At 33.2% G+C, this 19,108-nt stretch overlaps 1 protein-coding gene and 1 long non-coding RNA gene across 12 annotated transcripts in view; one reads left to right on the top strand and one right to left on the bottom strand.

Moving 5' to 3' along the window:
* Positions 1-19,108, bottom strand: part of AMPdeam (AMP deaminase) — a 93,216-nt gene that overhangs the window by 34,992 nt on the left and 39,116 nt on the right. For all 11 annotated transcript variants that reach the window (XM_076411182.1, XM_076411184.1, XM_076411187.1 and 8 more), the window contains exons 3-4: positions 16,989-17,121; positions 13,491-13,656 (exon numbers count right to left, since the gene is read on the bottom strand). In XM_076411182.1, the coding sequence (XP_076267297.1) occupies positions 13,491-13,656; positions 16,989-17,121 (299 nt within the window). The remainder of the gene's footprint in view (positions 1-13,490; positions 13,657-16,988; positions 17,122-19,108) is intronic.
* Positions 5,463-6,863, top strand: LOC143200664 (uncharacterized). The gene is made up of 2 exons (XR_013006770.1): positions 5,463-5,590; positions 6,760-6,863. It is a non-coding gene; the product is annotated as an uncharacterized LOC143200664 (long non-coding RNA).

Below are 19,108 nucleotides of genomic sequence, written 5' to 3'. Positions count from 1 at the left end.
TTACAGTTTCAGTAAAGGTACATAATAGATATAGACAAACGATACCATGGATGATGGAATATGAACTTGATCATTGTTAATCATTGTTGATCACGTAACAGAGAATAACAAAATGCATCATATCGAAGAAGAAGCTATACAAGAAACTTTACAAAGAATAGGAAAAAGGAATAGAACAAGAATAAGTACTGAAAGCGAGGGTTTTCTTGGCAATTTTTTTGTCGCCTATGAATATAATCTGTTAAAATTTCTATGGAATTCCCTCCACAGAATTAAGCTGCTTCAAAAAAAAAAATGAAAAGCACTTAGTATAGCTTTCGACGAAGAAAACCAGTTGAATTTTAAGTTTAAAAAATGTTACAACTTTTTTCGAACGAAGCCAACATTTTTTATTACGTATTTCCATGTATTCTGGTTATAGTTTTAAAACAGTACATAGTTTTTTAAAAGCATAAGATCGACACTGTCCTTTGAAAACCCTAGATTTTAGACTAAAAGTTCGATACTCCCATTCACAACTATCGATACTCAAAGAAAAAATCGATAGATCGATATTTTTTCGACATCCCTATGGCAAGCAGTGAAACAGCGATGTTGAAACGGTGCAAAATAGTATTTTAAGTTAATTGGTGTGGTAGTTGCCTCATTTTGGATCGCATGTGAACGTCTGGAAACAGTTAAGTCGTTAACTGCTGAGTTATCTGAAAGTTCTTTAAAGGCTTGAGCTGAACTGTCATCCTATAAGTCTTGGAATTCATCGTCTTCGGACTTTAATGGTTCTCGAAGCCGTTCTTTGACATTGATATCAAAATCGCCATTTTTAAATCGTTGAAACCGAAACCTACAATTGGAATATGACGAAGCAGCATCATCACAAATTTCAAAAATTGTTTGATGGACACGAGATTTCTTGAAATTAAACAACAAAACCAATAAATAAAATCAATAATACTAAATGAAAACAGTTATTCTACGTAGAGAAATATCTCTAAAAAGGAGTTTTATTTGTTTATATTTTCTCGATATCTCGTAGTTCGACATTTTAGACCTTTTAATTTTTGCGTCGTTCAAGTGTTTTTTTAATAAAGGTTTGAAAAATAATGTAAGGACTAGGCGGGAATGTCGTTTCTTTTTAACTGTATAAATTTGCTGTTCATTGCGAATACTTATCAGCAGAAATAATTACAATGAATGGCAATATTATTGATCTTTTCATAAAGTCCATTTCTAAAGACGTGACGGTCAGAGTCACTACCCTTTTATATCCAGTTTATTTTATTGGGTTCTGTGTCGTCCAAGAGTTTCATCAAATGGTGGGTGTGTTCACAGAATATTCCAGCTTTATCTTTTTAATTATTATTTATTAAATCTCCATTTATTATGTTCAAATTGTTGTTTTATATTTATTAGCGTTCATTTCCCATATTTTATTTATTATTTTCCATTTCTTATGCTTCATTTATAATTCTCCAATTATTATTTTATGCTTATTATTCTCCATTCATTATGCTCTACTTATTTATTTATTTGTCCATCCATCGTTATATATTTTATTCTACTCTATTTAGTTATTTTTTCGAATGGTCCTATATTCTCCATAATTCTTATATTATGATTGCAACTGAAAATATAAATTATAATTATTTTATAATCCAGAAACTAACATCAAAGCGAGTAAAGTTACTGATGCGTAGTTATGAGCTATAGATAACTTGAAGTTTACATAAACGCCTCCGAAAGTGGCTTCTGCTGGATCTTGGTGGCAGCGTATCTACCGTGTGGTTTTTAGCTTTCTCTCTTGTACGCATTGCACGCCCCTCATAGCTGGAGCTGGAGAAGTGAGTGCACTAGTAACAGTGCTGTTCATTTATGTATTTATTTTGCGAATTTAACTAAACTCTAGCGAGGCCTACTAACATTAATGACAGCAGATCTCGCGCGTTACTTCCCTTGATCTCCTGTGCACCATTATAGTTAGTGTTAGGGCATAACCTGGTGCATCGTGCGTTACTTTCCCTTAGTACCCTGTGCACATGTCATAGTTCATCCAAGCACAGTCTATCATTGCTACCAATTATCGCTATTATCACTATTATGCATTATATGTTTCTTGTTGGCTATATACATGCACTATACTTGGTTTATTGACTATCTAAAGCATAGTTTATTATTACTATCGGTTACCGTTATTGTTTTATAACGATTGTCCATCAATTATTGACTACTATGGACTAAGATTATTGCTAACCATCCCGGTTACTCTATCATTTTATTGCCTACCATTGTAATCGTCTTTTATTGAAATTATCAATATCATCCATTGCCAGTATTTTGACTGCCAGTGCCATTATATTTTAACTACCTGACAATAGAAGTATCTATCTACGTAATATTTCAATGATATTTTAATTCCACCTTTGTCATTTAAAATTGGTTATGTTTGCAGAATTATCACCTGACCACCTCGAACATCAAGATCTTGAACGCTTATTTGCATTATTTATTTTGCCATTATTGAGTAAGTAGTTGTTATATCATTTATTTTGATCTATGTTTTTATATGTTTAAGATGTTTACATCTACATATCCAATCCATCGAAATTGATACTTCGCATTTTCAGCAAAATATATCGTTGATCAAAATACATGCAATTACTTAAATAAGAGCTAATTTATTATTTTCCATACAATATTTATTAAATTATCATCAATAACCAACCATCTTAGGCAGGTAGACATTTCGAAAAAAAAAAAACAACAGTTTCAGAGCTCGAAATATTTTAATTATTGTGCAGTGTAATTTGCCACAAAGCCCAATAAACGTTAAATTGCAAGATAAAAAAAAGAATTCGAAATATTTATCCGATGTTATACCATCGAACGAATACAAACACCGAAAATAAATTCCTCAATAATAAAAGTTACTGCCTCCAGACAAATATCGATAAAGATTCTACCTGGCAGATCGTTCCAGCGAAATATCGTTGTTAGTTCATAAATAAAAAAATATATAAAGGCATTCTTTATACACTGATATTCAAAATAGATTTGCTATAGCGATTTATTACTTTCCGATCGAGGTTTTTTTACAAACACGTGCCGCATTTAAGTAACGTATTTATTGCTTCTGACTTGGATTTTATTTACCTATATCGACGAAATGGAAAATAGAAGTGATAAATTATAATTTTTCTATTTTCTACAGTGGAAATAATCGATTTTTGTACATAATACAATATTTTTATAACATCTTTGTTAGATACGCTTAGTACAATCTTAATTATGCAATAATTTATTATTACGTTTCATTTGTACTTGGATTAATTCACAAGCAAGACGAGTGCGAGAAAATACATCAATATGTATTCCTCAATTATAAAATTATAACTTATAGCTATAATTTACACTAAAGGTATACACATTATATTACTTCGTATGGTTTGGTTCGCTTCAATCTCCTGACATCCTGCACCCTGTCCAGCAGTTGTATTGCTTCCACGTTCGTATGATTTAGTAATCTTCTTTCGTGTTTCAAGGCGAAATCTTGGATAACTTCACAAATTCTTAAGATTTCCAGGTCATCGTGCAGTTCTTCGTTGGTTACGTATCGAGAAGCATTGGTAATCGATCGAAGAACCTTGTTTTGACAGCATAGGTCCAAATTGCCTTTATAATCTTATAAATCAACCTCTTTGATTTTAGATCAAGTTGAGAGTTGTTTTTTTGTTGTTATATTTTGGTTCTAATTATATTTTTGTCTAACATGATGTTATAATAGAATATGAAAATATCATTTACAAATATATTAAGCCTACAAATTAGTTTATTTATTTTTTTATAGATAAGCTTTATTGTGAAAAATTGATACAATGTATGTAAAAGTGATTTTTTCGAATTTTTTTTCTTAAAATACAGACAGACATGTACCATTCAAGGGAATCATAAATTACTCCGAATATCTATGGTACTAAATATTTAAGGGTTTTGTTTTAAAAGATTTTTTAAAAATATATTTAAAAATCTGGCGAGTGACCACCTTTAGAAATCATCCGGTCTTACCCAGCCTGGTTACTGACGTGACTGGGATCATTTTCCTAGGACAATCACAAACATAAATTTACGACCATGCCCCAGCAGGATTCGAACCCGCGGCTATCGCAACAGTAGGAGGACCGTCCTATCGCCTTTTGCCACTGCGCCACCAAGCCGGCTTTTAAAAGGTTTGAACCATAATGTAAAGGAACTAGGTGGGATTGCCGTTAATCTTACTTCGTGGATTGTATTTGCCAGATGTGATCACGTCCTAGGGATGTTAGAACTTTATAAAAGTCCATTTCTGAAGACGCGACGGTCAGAGTCACTACCCTTTTTATCCAGTCTATTTGATTTGCTCAGTTTGTCACAAAATATTCCAGTTTTTTTCTTTTTAATTATTATTGATTATTTATTAAATCTCGATTTGTTATTCTTCTTTTAAAATTCTCTATTTATTATTTTATACTTATTGTTCTCTATTCATTAAGCTCTACTTTTTTATTTATTTATCCATCTATCGTTAGATATTTTATTCTTCGAAACGTCGTATATCCCCACAATTCTTAAATTATGGCAAATCAAAGATAATAGTTAAAGCTATTTTATAATACAAAAACGAATGTCAAAGTTACTGTTGCGTAGTTATGACCTATGGATAACTTGAAACATACATAAACGCCACCGAAAGTGGTTTCTGCTGGCTCTTGGCGACAGCGTATCTAGCGTGTGGCTTTTAGCTTTCTCCCTTATACAAATTGCACGCTCATCATAGCTGGAGCTGGAGCAGTGAGTGCACTAGTAACAGTGCTATTCATTTATTTATTTATTTTGAGAATTTAGCTTAATCCTAGCGACGCCTACTAACATCAGTGACAGCAAATCTCGCGCATTACTTCCCCTGATCTCATTGTTATTATTGTTAGTATTTAGAAATAATTTTGCAGATGTCATACTCCATCCAAGCACAATTTTATCATTGCTATCAATAATCGCTATTATCGTTATTATCCATTATATCTTGTTTGTTGGCTATATTTTGTAATTATGTTATAGTTATTGTTGGTGTAGGGGTAGAAGCTGGTACGTTGTGCATTATTTTCGCTTCGTACCGTGTGCACATGTCTTGCTTCATCCTAGCACAGTTTATCATTGCTATCAGTTACCGTTATTGTCTGTTTTATAACGATTGTACGTCAATGTTATTGACTACTATGGACTAAGATTATTATTAACCATCCTGATTATTCTATCATTGTTCTTGCCTGCCATTGTCATCGTCTTTTTTTGAGATTATCAATAAAATCCACTACGAGCATTTTTCAATATAATTATTTATCGATACTATTACAGCTGCCAGTATATTGCAAAATTACCTGACAATAGAAATATCTATTTAAGTAATATTTCAATTATATTTTAATTTCACCCTTATCGTTGAAAATGGGTTGCTCAGGTACGCTTTTATTAAGTTTGCAGAACTCGACATCATCACCTGACCACCACGACACGAAGATCATGCACCCTTATTTGCTTTATTTATTTTGTCTTTTATTGAGTAAGTAGTTATTATATCATTTATTTTGATCTCTGTTTTTATTTATTTAAGCTATTAGATTATTTTATATTATTTTACTAAATATAATTTTATTTTACGCTCTGGTCTTAAAAATAATCCTACATGTAGTTTATTCAAAGTGGGCAATCATCGATAGCCGCTACCCTCCATTCTTCCTTATGCTTCATGCAATTTACGGATTCCATCTCAAAAGAATGATGTATCTTTTGAGGTCATCCACGAATCCACTTATTTTTGCTTGGAACAATTAGTAATCAAAAGGAGCAAGGTCTGAAGAATACTGATGGGATAGCACTTGTTGTTTTCGCCGGTGATGGAAAATGTGGTCGAGCGTTGTCATGCTAAATTATAACAAATTGGTGTTTTGGTAACAAAAAGCAGGAAGGATTTAGACTTAATCGCGGTTGTGTAAATAAGATTTTCACACTTCTCCAATTCAAGATGTATTAGATTTTGAAAGTGTGCGATTCTTGCTCTTATTGATTTTCGCTCTGCTATTGACTGTGTATGCTGGCTCTCATTTTGGCAGCAGCGTTGGAAGCTGAACATATTCCAAGGGCCCAATTATAGCAAGCGCAGGAGTTAAAGTACTGGGGATTAGTAACACAGAAGAAGAAAGTGGTTTCTTTGGAATTTTCCCTTGCACGTTCATCATAGCTGGAGTAGGAGCGCACATTAGCTAGAGTTTTGCTTATTTATTTATTTCATATCTTGGCTTTACTCTAGCGAGTACTACGAATCGTAGTGGCAGGATCTCGTGTGTCTGCTTCCCTAGATATCATTGCACGTCCATTATTGTTAGTGCTGGTACGGGTATAAGGGTATAAGCTGGTACGTCGTGCGTTATAGCCTAGCATAATTTATCACTAGTATCAGTTATAGTTATTGTCTATTATGATTGTCTATTATTGAGATTGACAATATCACGGTACTAATATTTATCAGTACTATGATGCGAGAGCAAAATTAATTAGCCCTACCTTTAGCTATCAGTATATAACTGTCGATACCGTTATATTTCAATATTACCTGACATTAGAAGTATCTGACGTGATAATCTTCAATCCCTGTTACATTTCATGTACATTTTTATTTCACCCTTCTCAGTGAAAATTGGTTACTCAGGTACGTTTTCATTATGCCTTCAGAACTATCACCTGACCCCCTCAACATCAAGATCTCGCACACCTAGAATTTGCTTTATGTATTTTACCATTTATTGTATTAGTAAAAAGTAAAAAGTTAAAGTGTTTTATATTGTTTTATTAAATATATTTTTTATTTTAAGTCCTGGATTTAAAATTAACCCCACATGTGCGGTATCAAATGAGACCTACTTAATAATACACAAAATAAATGTTGATAAATGAGAATTGACCGTTTTATTTAACAATTCCCAGCCAAAATATATGCTCAGCCATTAGCATTCTGATATATCTAATGAAACGCATATAGGAAAGATTGTACCAAACAAATACGTATAAAATACGATCAAAATAAGCTTGTTTATTCTTATATCGTGTTTACTCCGAAAGCCAAACACTTATTTTTAAACTGTTTGTTATATTTAGTCGACGTGGGTCCGTGATTCATCCAGCGACCTCGCATTTGGTTGTCCTATGTCGGAAAATGTTTAAAGGTCAAACCGAAACTATGCACACATCTGCAACGCGCTAAAGAATTATGCAGGAATGCATTGTGTTATTAGAACGGCTATAGTAATATGCCCCGATATACAAGTAACTTATTTAGAGGTCTAGAAGATTTCTTTCTTGTGTCCTTGTTTGTTTTTACGATTTTTTAAGCATTATTATGAAAAATCGGTACAATGTATTTTACCTAAAGTATTCTACATCGATAAGCTCTACTTTTTTCATCTTTTAAACAATTTACGGATTCCATCTCGTCGCATTATCAATGTTGGCTCAATGACGTGGCAACACGTCGTCGGGCATTGTTATGTTAAAAAATAACATTGTTGTGTCTTTGTTTATATTTCATCTGTATTAGGCTTTAGCAGTTCATATAATACCATACCAAGCTGGGTATTCGATATTACCGGTGATGTTGGTGCGTGTTGACATTTTTCCATGATTTAAGCATACTACTTCCTTCTAACAGGTCAATTGAAAAGTCCCCGGCCTGACACATAAATAGGGCTACTAGAATTAAATCCATATATTTTTTAGTTAGCCCTAACCCTCACAAGATGCTTATATAAATTTGACAGCTGTCGGATCATTAGTTTGTGAATTATAGCATTTTGAGTGAAACAATTTTGTAATTGTGAAAAAAAAGTAATATCGCATGTTGATAAAATATTGCTTTTTGAAGGGAAAAAATACAGTTGAAGCAAAAACTTGACTTGATGCCGAGTTTCCGGACACTGCCCCACGAAAATTAACCATCAAAATTGGTATGCTAAGTTTAGACGTGGTGAAATGAGCACTGAAGACGCTGAACACGAGGACGCCCAAAAGAGGTTGATACCGACTAAAACATTTAAAAAATCCAGAAAATGATTTTGAATGACCGTAAATTGAAATTGAATGAAATAGCAGACACTCTAAAGATATCAACTGAACGTGTACATCATATCATTCACGCATATTTGGATATGAGAAAGCTATGTGCAAAGTGGGTGCCGACGAGCTAACTTTTGACTAAATTCAACGACGAGTTAATGATTCGGAGCAGCGTTTGAAGATCATCAAACGTAATAAACCCGAGTTTTTACATCGATATGTAACGATGGATGAAACATGCCTCCATAATTTCACTCTGAAGTCCAATAGACAGTAATACGAGTAGACTGCACACGATGAACCCACTCCAAAGCGTGGGAAAACGCAACAGTCAGCTGGCAAGGTAATGGCGTTGGGATGCGCATGGAATACTTTTCGTTGGCTACCTTGAAAAAGGAAGAATCATCAACAGCGACTATTATATAGCGTTATTGGCCCGTTTGAAGGATGAAATCGGCGAAAAACGGTCGCATTTGAAGAAAAAGAAATTTCTGCTACACCAAGACAACGCACCGTATCAAAAATCCATGAAATGGACTTCGAATTGCTTCCTCATCCACCGTATTCTCCAGATCTGGCCCCCAGCGACTATTTTCTGTTCTGAAATCTCAAAAGAATGCTCGCTGGTAAGAAATTTTCATCGAATGAAGAGGTGACCATCGAAACTGAGGCCTATTTTGAAGCAAAGGACAAATCGTACTACAAAAATGGTATCGAAAAGTTGGACGATCGCTATAATCGGTGTATCGCTCTTGAAGGGAATTATATTGAAGAAAAAAACTAATTTTACCAAAAAAATGTGGTTTACCATGGTAGGTCGGGGACTTTCCAATTGACCTGTTAATATTTTCATTACTTGATACATAACAAATGGAATGGAAGCCTATATAATTATTTGGCCGAATTAAGATAGTAAAATAAGCATAGCAATAGGTACATATTGCACGTCTATAAGGCAAGAGCTCTGAACCACTTTCAAGCCAATTTTAGTGTTTACAGTTCATTGGCGACCAGAATTCTCTGTTGGTAATACAAGAACAGTCAGCTTAAAACTTCACTCACTAGCCTAACCCTTCATGCCGAGTAAAGCAATTTACCGGTGAACAAGTATGTGACATGACCACCAGTATTTAACACCATGTACACTACAGCCTAAAAATTTGGAAATAATAAGGTAATAAAAATCGACAATGTAACTTCATAATTCTTAATTTTCTTCACAAATTTTACTGATTATTTTTACTAACTTATTTAATTGTTCTGAGCCCAGAGTCTTCGATTGTAAAGTAATCGCTTTGTAACTATAGCCTATTTAATAAAATAGACAATGCACGTCATCAAAATGTATGACATCAGCACGTCCAATATTGCCGCACTAACCTAGAATGTTGGCTCAAAACATTTGCCGGTTTGTAACCTTTCATTATTATCAGTAATGTTTTGAAGAATTTTGTAGACATTTGACAACGGTGACCAGTACCAACACAAATCGAATTTTATATACTGATTCGGTTACTTCTTCCGACGCATCAGACAGCATTCTGTCCCTTTTTAAATAGGATAAAACGAAAAGGAAAAATCTGCTCAGGATTTAAAACGAATTTTACAATTAACGGGGCGTCATCTATGACATTGGCTGCTTTATTGGAAATACTATATTTCCACAACTATGATGAACCATGACCATCAATTATTTTCTCATCATCAAGTTTATCCCATAAAAATTCGATAGGTGAGTGGTCTGGAGATTGTGATGGCCAATGCATTATTGGCAAAATTTACTCGCTTTTTTTTGATATAAGAACGCCTAGTTTAATTTTGACAAATGTTTAGAGTTGGGTTATTGAAAAACAAAACTTCGGTCAAATACCTTTTGACACACAAAAAAACAGGAACAGAAACACGTCTATCAGATCCAAAAACCTGAAATTTGCACTCATCCCCCTATGAAAGATTTTCCATTTTCCATTTCTTTTCGACCACTTTTTATGTGTTTTAACTCAACATACGTCAAGATGTTTAATGTACTACCTGCCGCAATTTGAAAATTAGTTTTAATATCAGACAATATTTTCCTTCTCATATTATTCCAGTTAAAAAGAGATACAATGTCTGATACGTTCTGATACGTGAACACATAAATGAATGAAATGACTGCAAAATTCTTCAAAATATTAGTTATAACCACTACATGTTATAAACCAGCAAACGTTATTTTAACGTCTTGCTTGTTTTGATAAATTTTAACTCGCTGCTTATTATTACTCTGATTGAAAATGCCAAAGCCAGACAGACCAGATTGCATCTCTGATCAGTTACTTCGGTCAGGAACAAAATAGTGGATGAATCCTCTTACAAGTAAAATTTGTTAGAGTAAATTTGTAAACATTTTTACTGCTAAAGATTAAGTTGCAACGGTTTTTATTGAAAGTATTTTTATTAGAGTATTGCAGTTGCACTTAATAGTAGTAACAGGTCAATTGAAAAGTCCCCGGCCTACCATAGTAAAACATATTTTATTGGCAAATTTTTTTTTATTCAATCTGATTCTCTTCAAGGGTGATACACTGATTCCCAGTGAGCATTCTTTTGAGATCTGAGAACAGAAAATAGTCGCTGGGGGCCAGATCTAGAGAATACGGTGAATGAATGGATTTTTGCCATCGTTTTCACTGACTTATGACACGGTGCATTGTCTTGATGAAGCAGCACTTTCTTTTTCTTCAAATGCGGTCGTTTTTCGGCGATTTCTTCCTTCAAAGGAAGCTTCGTTTTTCAAGGGAGTCAATGAAAATTATTCCATGCGCATCCCAAAATACAGACGCCCTAACCTTGCCAGCCGATTGTTGCGTTTTCCCACGCTTTGGAGCGGGTTCATCGTGTGCAGTACACTCGGATGACTGTCGATTGGACTTCGGAGCGAAAGGATGGAGCCATGTTTCATCCATTGTCACATATCAACGTTAAAACTCGGCTTTAATACACTTGATGGTCTTCAAACACTGCTCCGAATCATCAACTTGCCGTTGTTTTTGGTCAAAAGTGAGCTCGTACAGCACACACTTGTATAGAGCTTTCTCATACCCAAATATTCGTGGATTATACGTTCAATTGATATCCCTATAGTGTCTGCTATTTCATTTAATTTCAATTTACGGTCATTCCAAATCATTTTCGTTAGTAACAACCTCTTTTGGGCGTCCACTGCGTTCACCGTCTTGGATGCTCATTTCACCACGTCTAAACTTAGCATACCAATCCTTGATTTTCCTGGGACAGTGTACGGAAACTCGGCATCACGCCAAGTTATTGCTTCAACTGTATTTTTTCCCTTCAAAAAGCAATATTTTAACAACACGCGAAATTCTTTTTAATCCATTTTTTTTTCGCAATAACAAAAGTTGCTTCACTCAAAATGCTATAATTCACAAACTAATGATCCGACAGCTGTCAAATTTATACACGCATCTTTTGAGGGTTAAGGCTAACTAAAAAACATATGGATATAATTCTAGTAGCGCCATCTATGTGTCAGGCCGGGGACTTTTCAACTGATATGTTATGGGCACGGTCATTAAAATATCTCAAAAAATGAAAAATATAATATTGGATTCACCGAAAACGGTCCTCATACGAAGCGAGTAACGGTCAAGGTCAATTGAAGAAGTTTAATGGAACTTTCAGACATTGGTTTTAAAATAATACAATATTTAAAAGCATATGGCAAAATCAAGGAAGATTTATTATTTCAAGTTGTGTATTTAGATGAGACGGATATTTCAGAATAGGAAATTGGATCACTCATGGCAAGATGATAAGCGAAAAATGTCAAGACAATAAAATTTGATGGAGAAAGGTAAACATTGGAATAACAATTGATTAGGTATTATTAGTCGTAACATTCATTAATAATTCATTGCAAATTCTTGTCGTTCTTAGAATAGTTGAGTTGGAATGGTTGGAACACCTTTGGTTTGAATGAACTTGAACATTGAAGAAGAAATTGGCAAGAGATGAAATCGTGAACAAATGTTAGATAGATTGGAAATTAACAGCTTAGTTATTCTCTTGAAGTCAACTTTCCGAATGGGGGATTATGATTCAATGCTCACAATTTCCATGACGGTGTGATAAGAGTGGAAACAACTAAAGATGACTATATAATTATTATCGACACCTGTAGGTTGTATTGTAGAGAGTGTGAACGATTAATGTGCACAGATATGTGTGTAATTGTGCATGAGCATTACGTTAGAATATGAATATATGAGGAGAGAACATGGTGTACATGTATTAATACAAGAAACACCAAAATACAGTAATACCAAAATGACTTGACAAGGAACCACACCATCGAAAGGAATAAGAACTAAATGTAAAAGGTAAAAATGCTCTCTAATGAAAGTAAAATATATTACTTGGATATACAATTGTTAATTAGGTAGATTAAGCCTCCTGGGTATACCACTACATAAACTACAGAACTCTACTTCTTGGGTGGTTGGAAAAAGACTAAAAAGTACATATAATAAAACAACTCTAAACTATAAACTATTGTGGCTGTATAATTAACTGTAGATATTAAATTAGTTAAAATATATGGATTAGATGTACTATAATGTTAAAATATATTATACTTGATAACCTTTTTGCTTCTTTATTTTATTTATACTAAAATTTTGTTATATGTCAAAGCCAAAATAAAATAAAACTCAGCGTTGATGCGGCAACATTGCGGCGTCATTGAGATGACGCATGTTCGCTGCTTCTTTGGATAGACTATAGTTTTAATTTTTTAGGTTCTAGGCATCCTCTCACGCCAGTAAACGTCGCTTGTTGTAAAGTTTATATGAAATTCCGTACTTTTCTCCAAATTTTTCCCAGAATACCAGGAAATCCTGGCGTAAATTTCAAAATACCCCGCTATTCATGAGGAATCTGTCTCGTTTTTACAATTTTATGCGCTTGTGACCTGTTGCAACTATAACATGAATGTTACAAAAAACAATGAACTCTAAACTAATACTTTTTGAAATTGCAAACCCATGTTTAATAGATTAAATTACATTCAATATGAAACAATTAGTCCTACACCAATGTTATTGCTTATATTAGAAACGATTATTTCTACTGTAGAATAGTCAGAATATCCTATAAGAAACTTTTGATTTTTTCTGTTGAATATTTCATTATCAAAATATTATTTTGATATAATATTACATAAACATTAAAACATTACGCACCGCATAGCAAATCTACTTTGAAACAACCCCTTTTCAATCCAAAATTGCTTATTTACAAAGCCTGTACAACAACAGCGGGGCCGCCTTCAAGGCCTCGGCCATTTCTTTTACCTTCTATGGTCTGTTTGTCATCGTGTTGTTGTTGTTCTTTGTCGGGGTCCAAAAATCGAGCAGCCGTGGACGAGAACGTTTGGAACGACATCTTCATGTAGCGTTTTCGGATCTCTAGGGCTTGGATCAGGAGCTTGGCAGCCCGTTCCAAATCCTCCAGAGGTACCTGGAAATAAGAAATGTTATAATTCAGTAGAAAATTATTTGTTGTACGTTACGGAGAAATTTAGAGTTTATTTAATACTCTTGTTGGATACTCCAAAAGTTTATATAAAATAAGGTATAATTTTCATCTAATTGCCTGTTTATAATGTTATTGGATTAATAATAAAGAAATGTTAAGTATATATAACAGGACTACATATACGGTATAAAAATATAGAATAAAATATTTTTACAAAAAAAAGTTTGATTATTTTTTACTTTTTAGTGAGTTCCTTATTTATTTTTTGAGGTCGGTTCAATTTCTTTTGTAAAAATATTTTATTTTGCGATTTTTAGTGTTAAATAATTACTTAATAAAATACGCAGTTATTTTATTAAGTATTACAATGAATAGCCCAAGAAAAAGTGCATCCCGTATGAGGAAAAATAGGAAAAAAGAAACAAGGATTGAAAATAAAATATTACAATGAATACCCCAAGTAAAAGTACATCCCGTATGAGGAAAAATAGGAAAAAAGAAACAATGATTGAAAATAAGGAATGTTTTAGGCCCTGAGATCCGCTACCTCGTAGAGGTGATATGACAAGCAAACTGAATAGCTTTTACACCGAATTACTTTATTACAGATTTTTCTTATGATTATTTTAGATAAAAAATATGTGAAAATATTGTACGTGCCTTTGAAATACTATCGTATACTATCGAGGGAATACCTCAAATTCCCTCGATTTACCTCTTTCTCCCAAACAGATCCTAACTTGGTTTCAATTGAAAATACTTCTGAAGTGCATTCTTTCGAATAAAAGAGGAATTTGGAAAATCGGTCCACAATTGACGGAGAAATCGGCGAAAATACATTTAAAAAAATATACAGACAAACATAACAAACAGCTCCTTCTTTTTTGAAGTCGGTTAAAAAGTATAAATGTCCGTAGGAGCTTTTGTAGATGATGTTATAATAACAACCGATAAGCCAGTATAATTATAGAAACTCTTAAACAGATCAAATATGATACCAAGAGAATACGGAATGACAATGATAATGGAAGAGCCAGAAATAATGAATATCCAAATAAAGGATGAAAAATAGAACAAAAATGCATTAAAATATCCTCTTAAAATATCATTCAAGATATAGAGAGAAACCCCCGACCGAAGCAAGAAGACTACTGAACAGATACAGAAAAAATATATAAATAAATATCTAGTCCCATCAATAACGGCCAATGCACGTCGTTCAACGTATTGCCAAATTCAGTTTATAAAAACGCAAAGTTCCTTTTAAACTTGGAGCATTTTTTTTTAATTTTACTAATTAGCATTACTCTAGTTAAAAAGAGACAGAATGATGTCTGATGCGTCCGAGCATGTAAATGTAAATGCAAATCGGTCTATAAAATTTTATTGGTGTTGGTACTGGTCGACGCCCTTGTCATATGTCAATGTAAATGTAATCAACTCTAACCTACAAACTATTAGGCATAATTAATTAACTATAGTTTAGGTCATTCGCTAATATATTCATTAGATGTACTATAATGTTAAAATAAATTATATATTATAACGTTATTTTTGTTTCATTATCTTATTTACATTAGCATTATCACAGTTAGAACAAACGAAAACTTAAATTTGGTGCGGCAACGTTGCATTATAAATATATATGTTTGTAAATATATTTGTAAATTCGTTTTAGAATCAGACAATATTTTCTTTCTTATTTTTTTCGAATGAGCCTGCAAGTCGTTCGGTTGTCACATGTCTGCAACATCCTTCAAAATACTACTTATTATAAGAGGTTATAAACCAAAAAACGTTGTTTAGGCTCTTCGCTTGTTTCCCGTTCACACGCCAAGTGGGTGACAAATCAAGACCATCTTGATATTAGCTCGATTTGTATGAAACGTATAAAAACAGTGAATACCCAAAAATTTTTTTCGATATAAAAATAATTTAATAAGATTATTTCGAAGAAAATTGTTAGTATTGAAAATATTCATAAAAAACTTAGGCATATACAGCTTTTTAAGTGATGTAAGTCATCCCTTCGTACACTTTTAGGGGACTAAGGACTACAAGAGGTCTAATGAAGCTTCCAAATATTGCCTTAAAAAGAAATGATTTTTAAAAACATACAATAAAATTTGTTAGTTGGAAGATTTGTTATTTGAATTTATGAATCTAAACCAGGCGTGGATATTTCAAAATGGTACATTAGGATATCCTTGACAAGAGCTTTATAATCCCAATAGATAAAAAACAACAAATAACAAATAAAAATATACAACAGAACCAATCAGAAATCCAATTAAACTAGAAGATTAAATAATCACAATATTGTCTCCAATAATATGGCCACCTACTGTAAAATCTTCACAAATGGTGACTCGCTTTGGCTTTTTGACAAAAACATATGACGTCTTTGAACAATCGAATGCGGCTATTTCGGGCAATTAATAAAGTCGTCAATGCGAAAATGATCTCCATCGCTTAACTGACATTCATTTATCGGATTTCAATTATACATTCAAAGCGTTGTATTTGTCATTCAGAAATCATCCACCGTTCATAAATTGGGGTACGAACTGCAAACGTATCCATGCATATTATCCAGATATAGCCCTCTGTGACTATTTCCTGTTTCCAAACTTGAAGAAATACCTAGGTAGGCCAAGATTTGGCTCGAATGAAGAGGTCATCAAAACATTCATCAAACATTAAACAAATTCACCGGAAACAAACGCCTGTTTTGATAGCCTTCAATAACTCAATAACTCTTGACTAAATAAACGAATAACCCTGCCTCTCTAGAATATTCTATGGACTTTTACCATTCAAACTCGCTATAATACGTCTTCGAGCACGACATCTACACGGCTTAGTCAAAATAACATGTATGCAGTGTAATATAGTACATTTCGTTGCATGTTAGCAACACTGTTCCCATGTAAATACTCTGGTATTCGCATATGTATTGCTCAGCTTACATGCCTTGTAGGTTATATTTTAGTGTAATTTATTCTGAGACGGTTGAAGTAAGCGACGAATGTTGCTGAACAACATTTAAACAATTGTTGGATGTTTCGGCACAAGAATGGGACAAAAATATTTATTCCATGAAGATTGCCAACTATTTTATTTAAGCAATTGGCAACTCAACAGCATATTAACAAATAAATATTGTGTATTTGTCAGGTATCCCCATTATTTTCTCCATCCCCTGTATTACAAAAACTAAAATTGCTTTTTTTTAACCTAAAATATTGATGATACCTGATATATTGTGTTCAGCAAAACATTGACATAAACTAAAGCATAACAAAATAACTTACTCCACTGGTATCTTCACCGGAAATGGACACTCTTTGAAAGTGAGGCACGTAGAGGTCGTGTTCATCCAGATCCTCCACCTCCGGTACACCACCAACAGATGGTTCATAGTGGGTCCTTCTATCTTCCAAAACTCTGAAACAATAAAAAAATACATATAAAATCTTGCAAAGTTACCGAAACTTTATAGAGAATTAAATTTTCCACGAAAAAGCAGGCTCTCAGCAAGAGTAACAAAAATAAAACGACCCAAACCTGTCGCTTGGCCGAAATATCCAATCCTTATTCAAACCGAACATTATTATTATTATTCGATACCGATAGCTAACTGACAGCGCTTAAAACTCCAGGTAGAACGTCGATTGAATGGGATTAGATCACTCTGAAGCCATCTGAAAAGCGTCCCACCAGGCCTCTAAAATCCATTATGCTTTTTTATCCTATTTATACACGTAAGCCGAATTATATGACACACGAAATGGTATATATCGATCAATTTGAGGACGATATCTCTTGAATTTTGTGAGTAATTATATCAAACGCAATGACTAAGGTCAAGATAAAATTGTAACATAAATAAATAAATTTACTGATTCTAGATTTGCTTATCAGATTTGTTTATCTTTCATTTGGAAATAACATCCTCAACAGCTTCCAGCAAGTAATTTTTTCTTTAGTATAGTTTCTCTATAAGTATATAAATGAATCTGAACAAGAGTAATCAGAAGACGCTATGTCTAGTCAGTACGCTGAATTCGCCAGAACTTCCATTCCGCGCTACAGCAGTTTATCTCAACTCTTGATTAAAGAACTCTGCCCCTGAAGCCGAGTGTTGTCATACAAGAGGATGACTTTGCGTCTATTGCTCGCTATTCCTGTTCTTTTCTTCAGTAATGAGTCTTTAAATTTGCTCAATGGACATCGGCAGACATATGCAGCAACATTACAATAACCAAATAAAAGTGATGAGAAGGATGAGGCAATCATATAGTCAGATTCATAACTAATAATAATGTTCGTTCTAGCATGATTAATAGCTTCCTATCTGGCTATTGAATTTAAACTACTTACTTATTTAAAATACTTAGAAAATCTTATCTTACTTCCTTATCTTTTATACATCTTCAGAGTGATGCACTTTTAACTGATTTTTGATACTTGTATGGTAATAATGCTACATACCAACGTGATACATTCTTTCTATTTTGCTTCAAAAACTCCTAACAGTCCTCTGAATAAAATTACCTAGTTGCTTGCTTATATATTTTATTTGTACAACAACAGTGTACGTTAGTTTAATCGGAAACATCCTTTGTATTCCCAATGTGATAAGACATGTTCTACGCTCTTTTATTTACACAAAAATATAATAAAATTTGTTTATAGGCAAAAAGAAACTCATTTATTTATATCGGTATCAGATCAGAAGTGATATATCAATGAAAAAAATTAAAAGTTAATTCCAAACAGGCATCGATATTGCAGTCAAAACTGGCTATCTAGGAGTTTTTTTCTCCAAAATGCTTTTAGAAATTAAATTATTCCATTATGGTGCAATGCCACGTTGAAGAACAATCCCAGCAGCATATAGTCAATTCAAAACAAAAGTAGACTCACACCATCATAATATTTAATGTATTGCCTATAGCAATTTGTAAATTTATTTTAAAACCAGACAATATTTTTTCTTTCTATTTTATTTTAAATAAAATAATAGAATACTGTCTGATACGTTCGAATATGTAACAAAAGAGATAATGGAAGGAAGTATTGATAGCATTAACTCAACCATTAAATTAGATGATTTAATGATGTCCATTTGATGGTTAACAATTTTCTACATAAAACAACAGTTTTCAATTTAGTATTAGTGAGTTATTCAGTGCATCACTCAGTCATGAACACATATGGAAACGTGGTAAGTTTAAAACAACATTTTCAATAGTCATTACTTTTATTACAGATTTCCTACTCCTGAAGCCACTCAAACACCAGTCAGTTTTCGTCTCAATGATAATATAGTCATTTTGATGTTAATGACGAAAGATGACCTGGAGCACCAAAAGTCCAAAGACAAATAATTGCAAGACTTAGCAAGATTTAACTTAAAAGTTAATAAATC

This window comes from Rhynchophorus ferrugineus, unplaced genomic scaffold, assembly GCF_030347505.1.
Source record: "Rhynchophorus ferrugineus isolate W39M unplaced genomic scaffold, kcgeb_rfMv2 rfM8, whole genome shotgun sequence".
Taxonomy (NCBI): Eukaryota; Metazoa; Arthropoda; class Insecta; order Coleoptera; family Curculionidae; genus Rhynchophorus; species Rhynchophorus ferrugineus.
The sequence above is the reverse complement of the archived record's forward strand: the minus strand, read 5'-3'. Positions and strand labels throughout refer to the sequence as shown.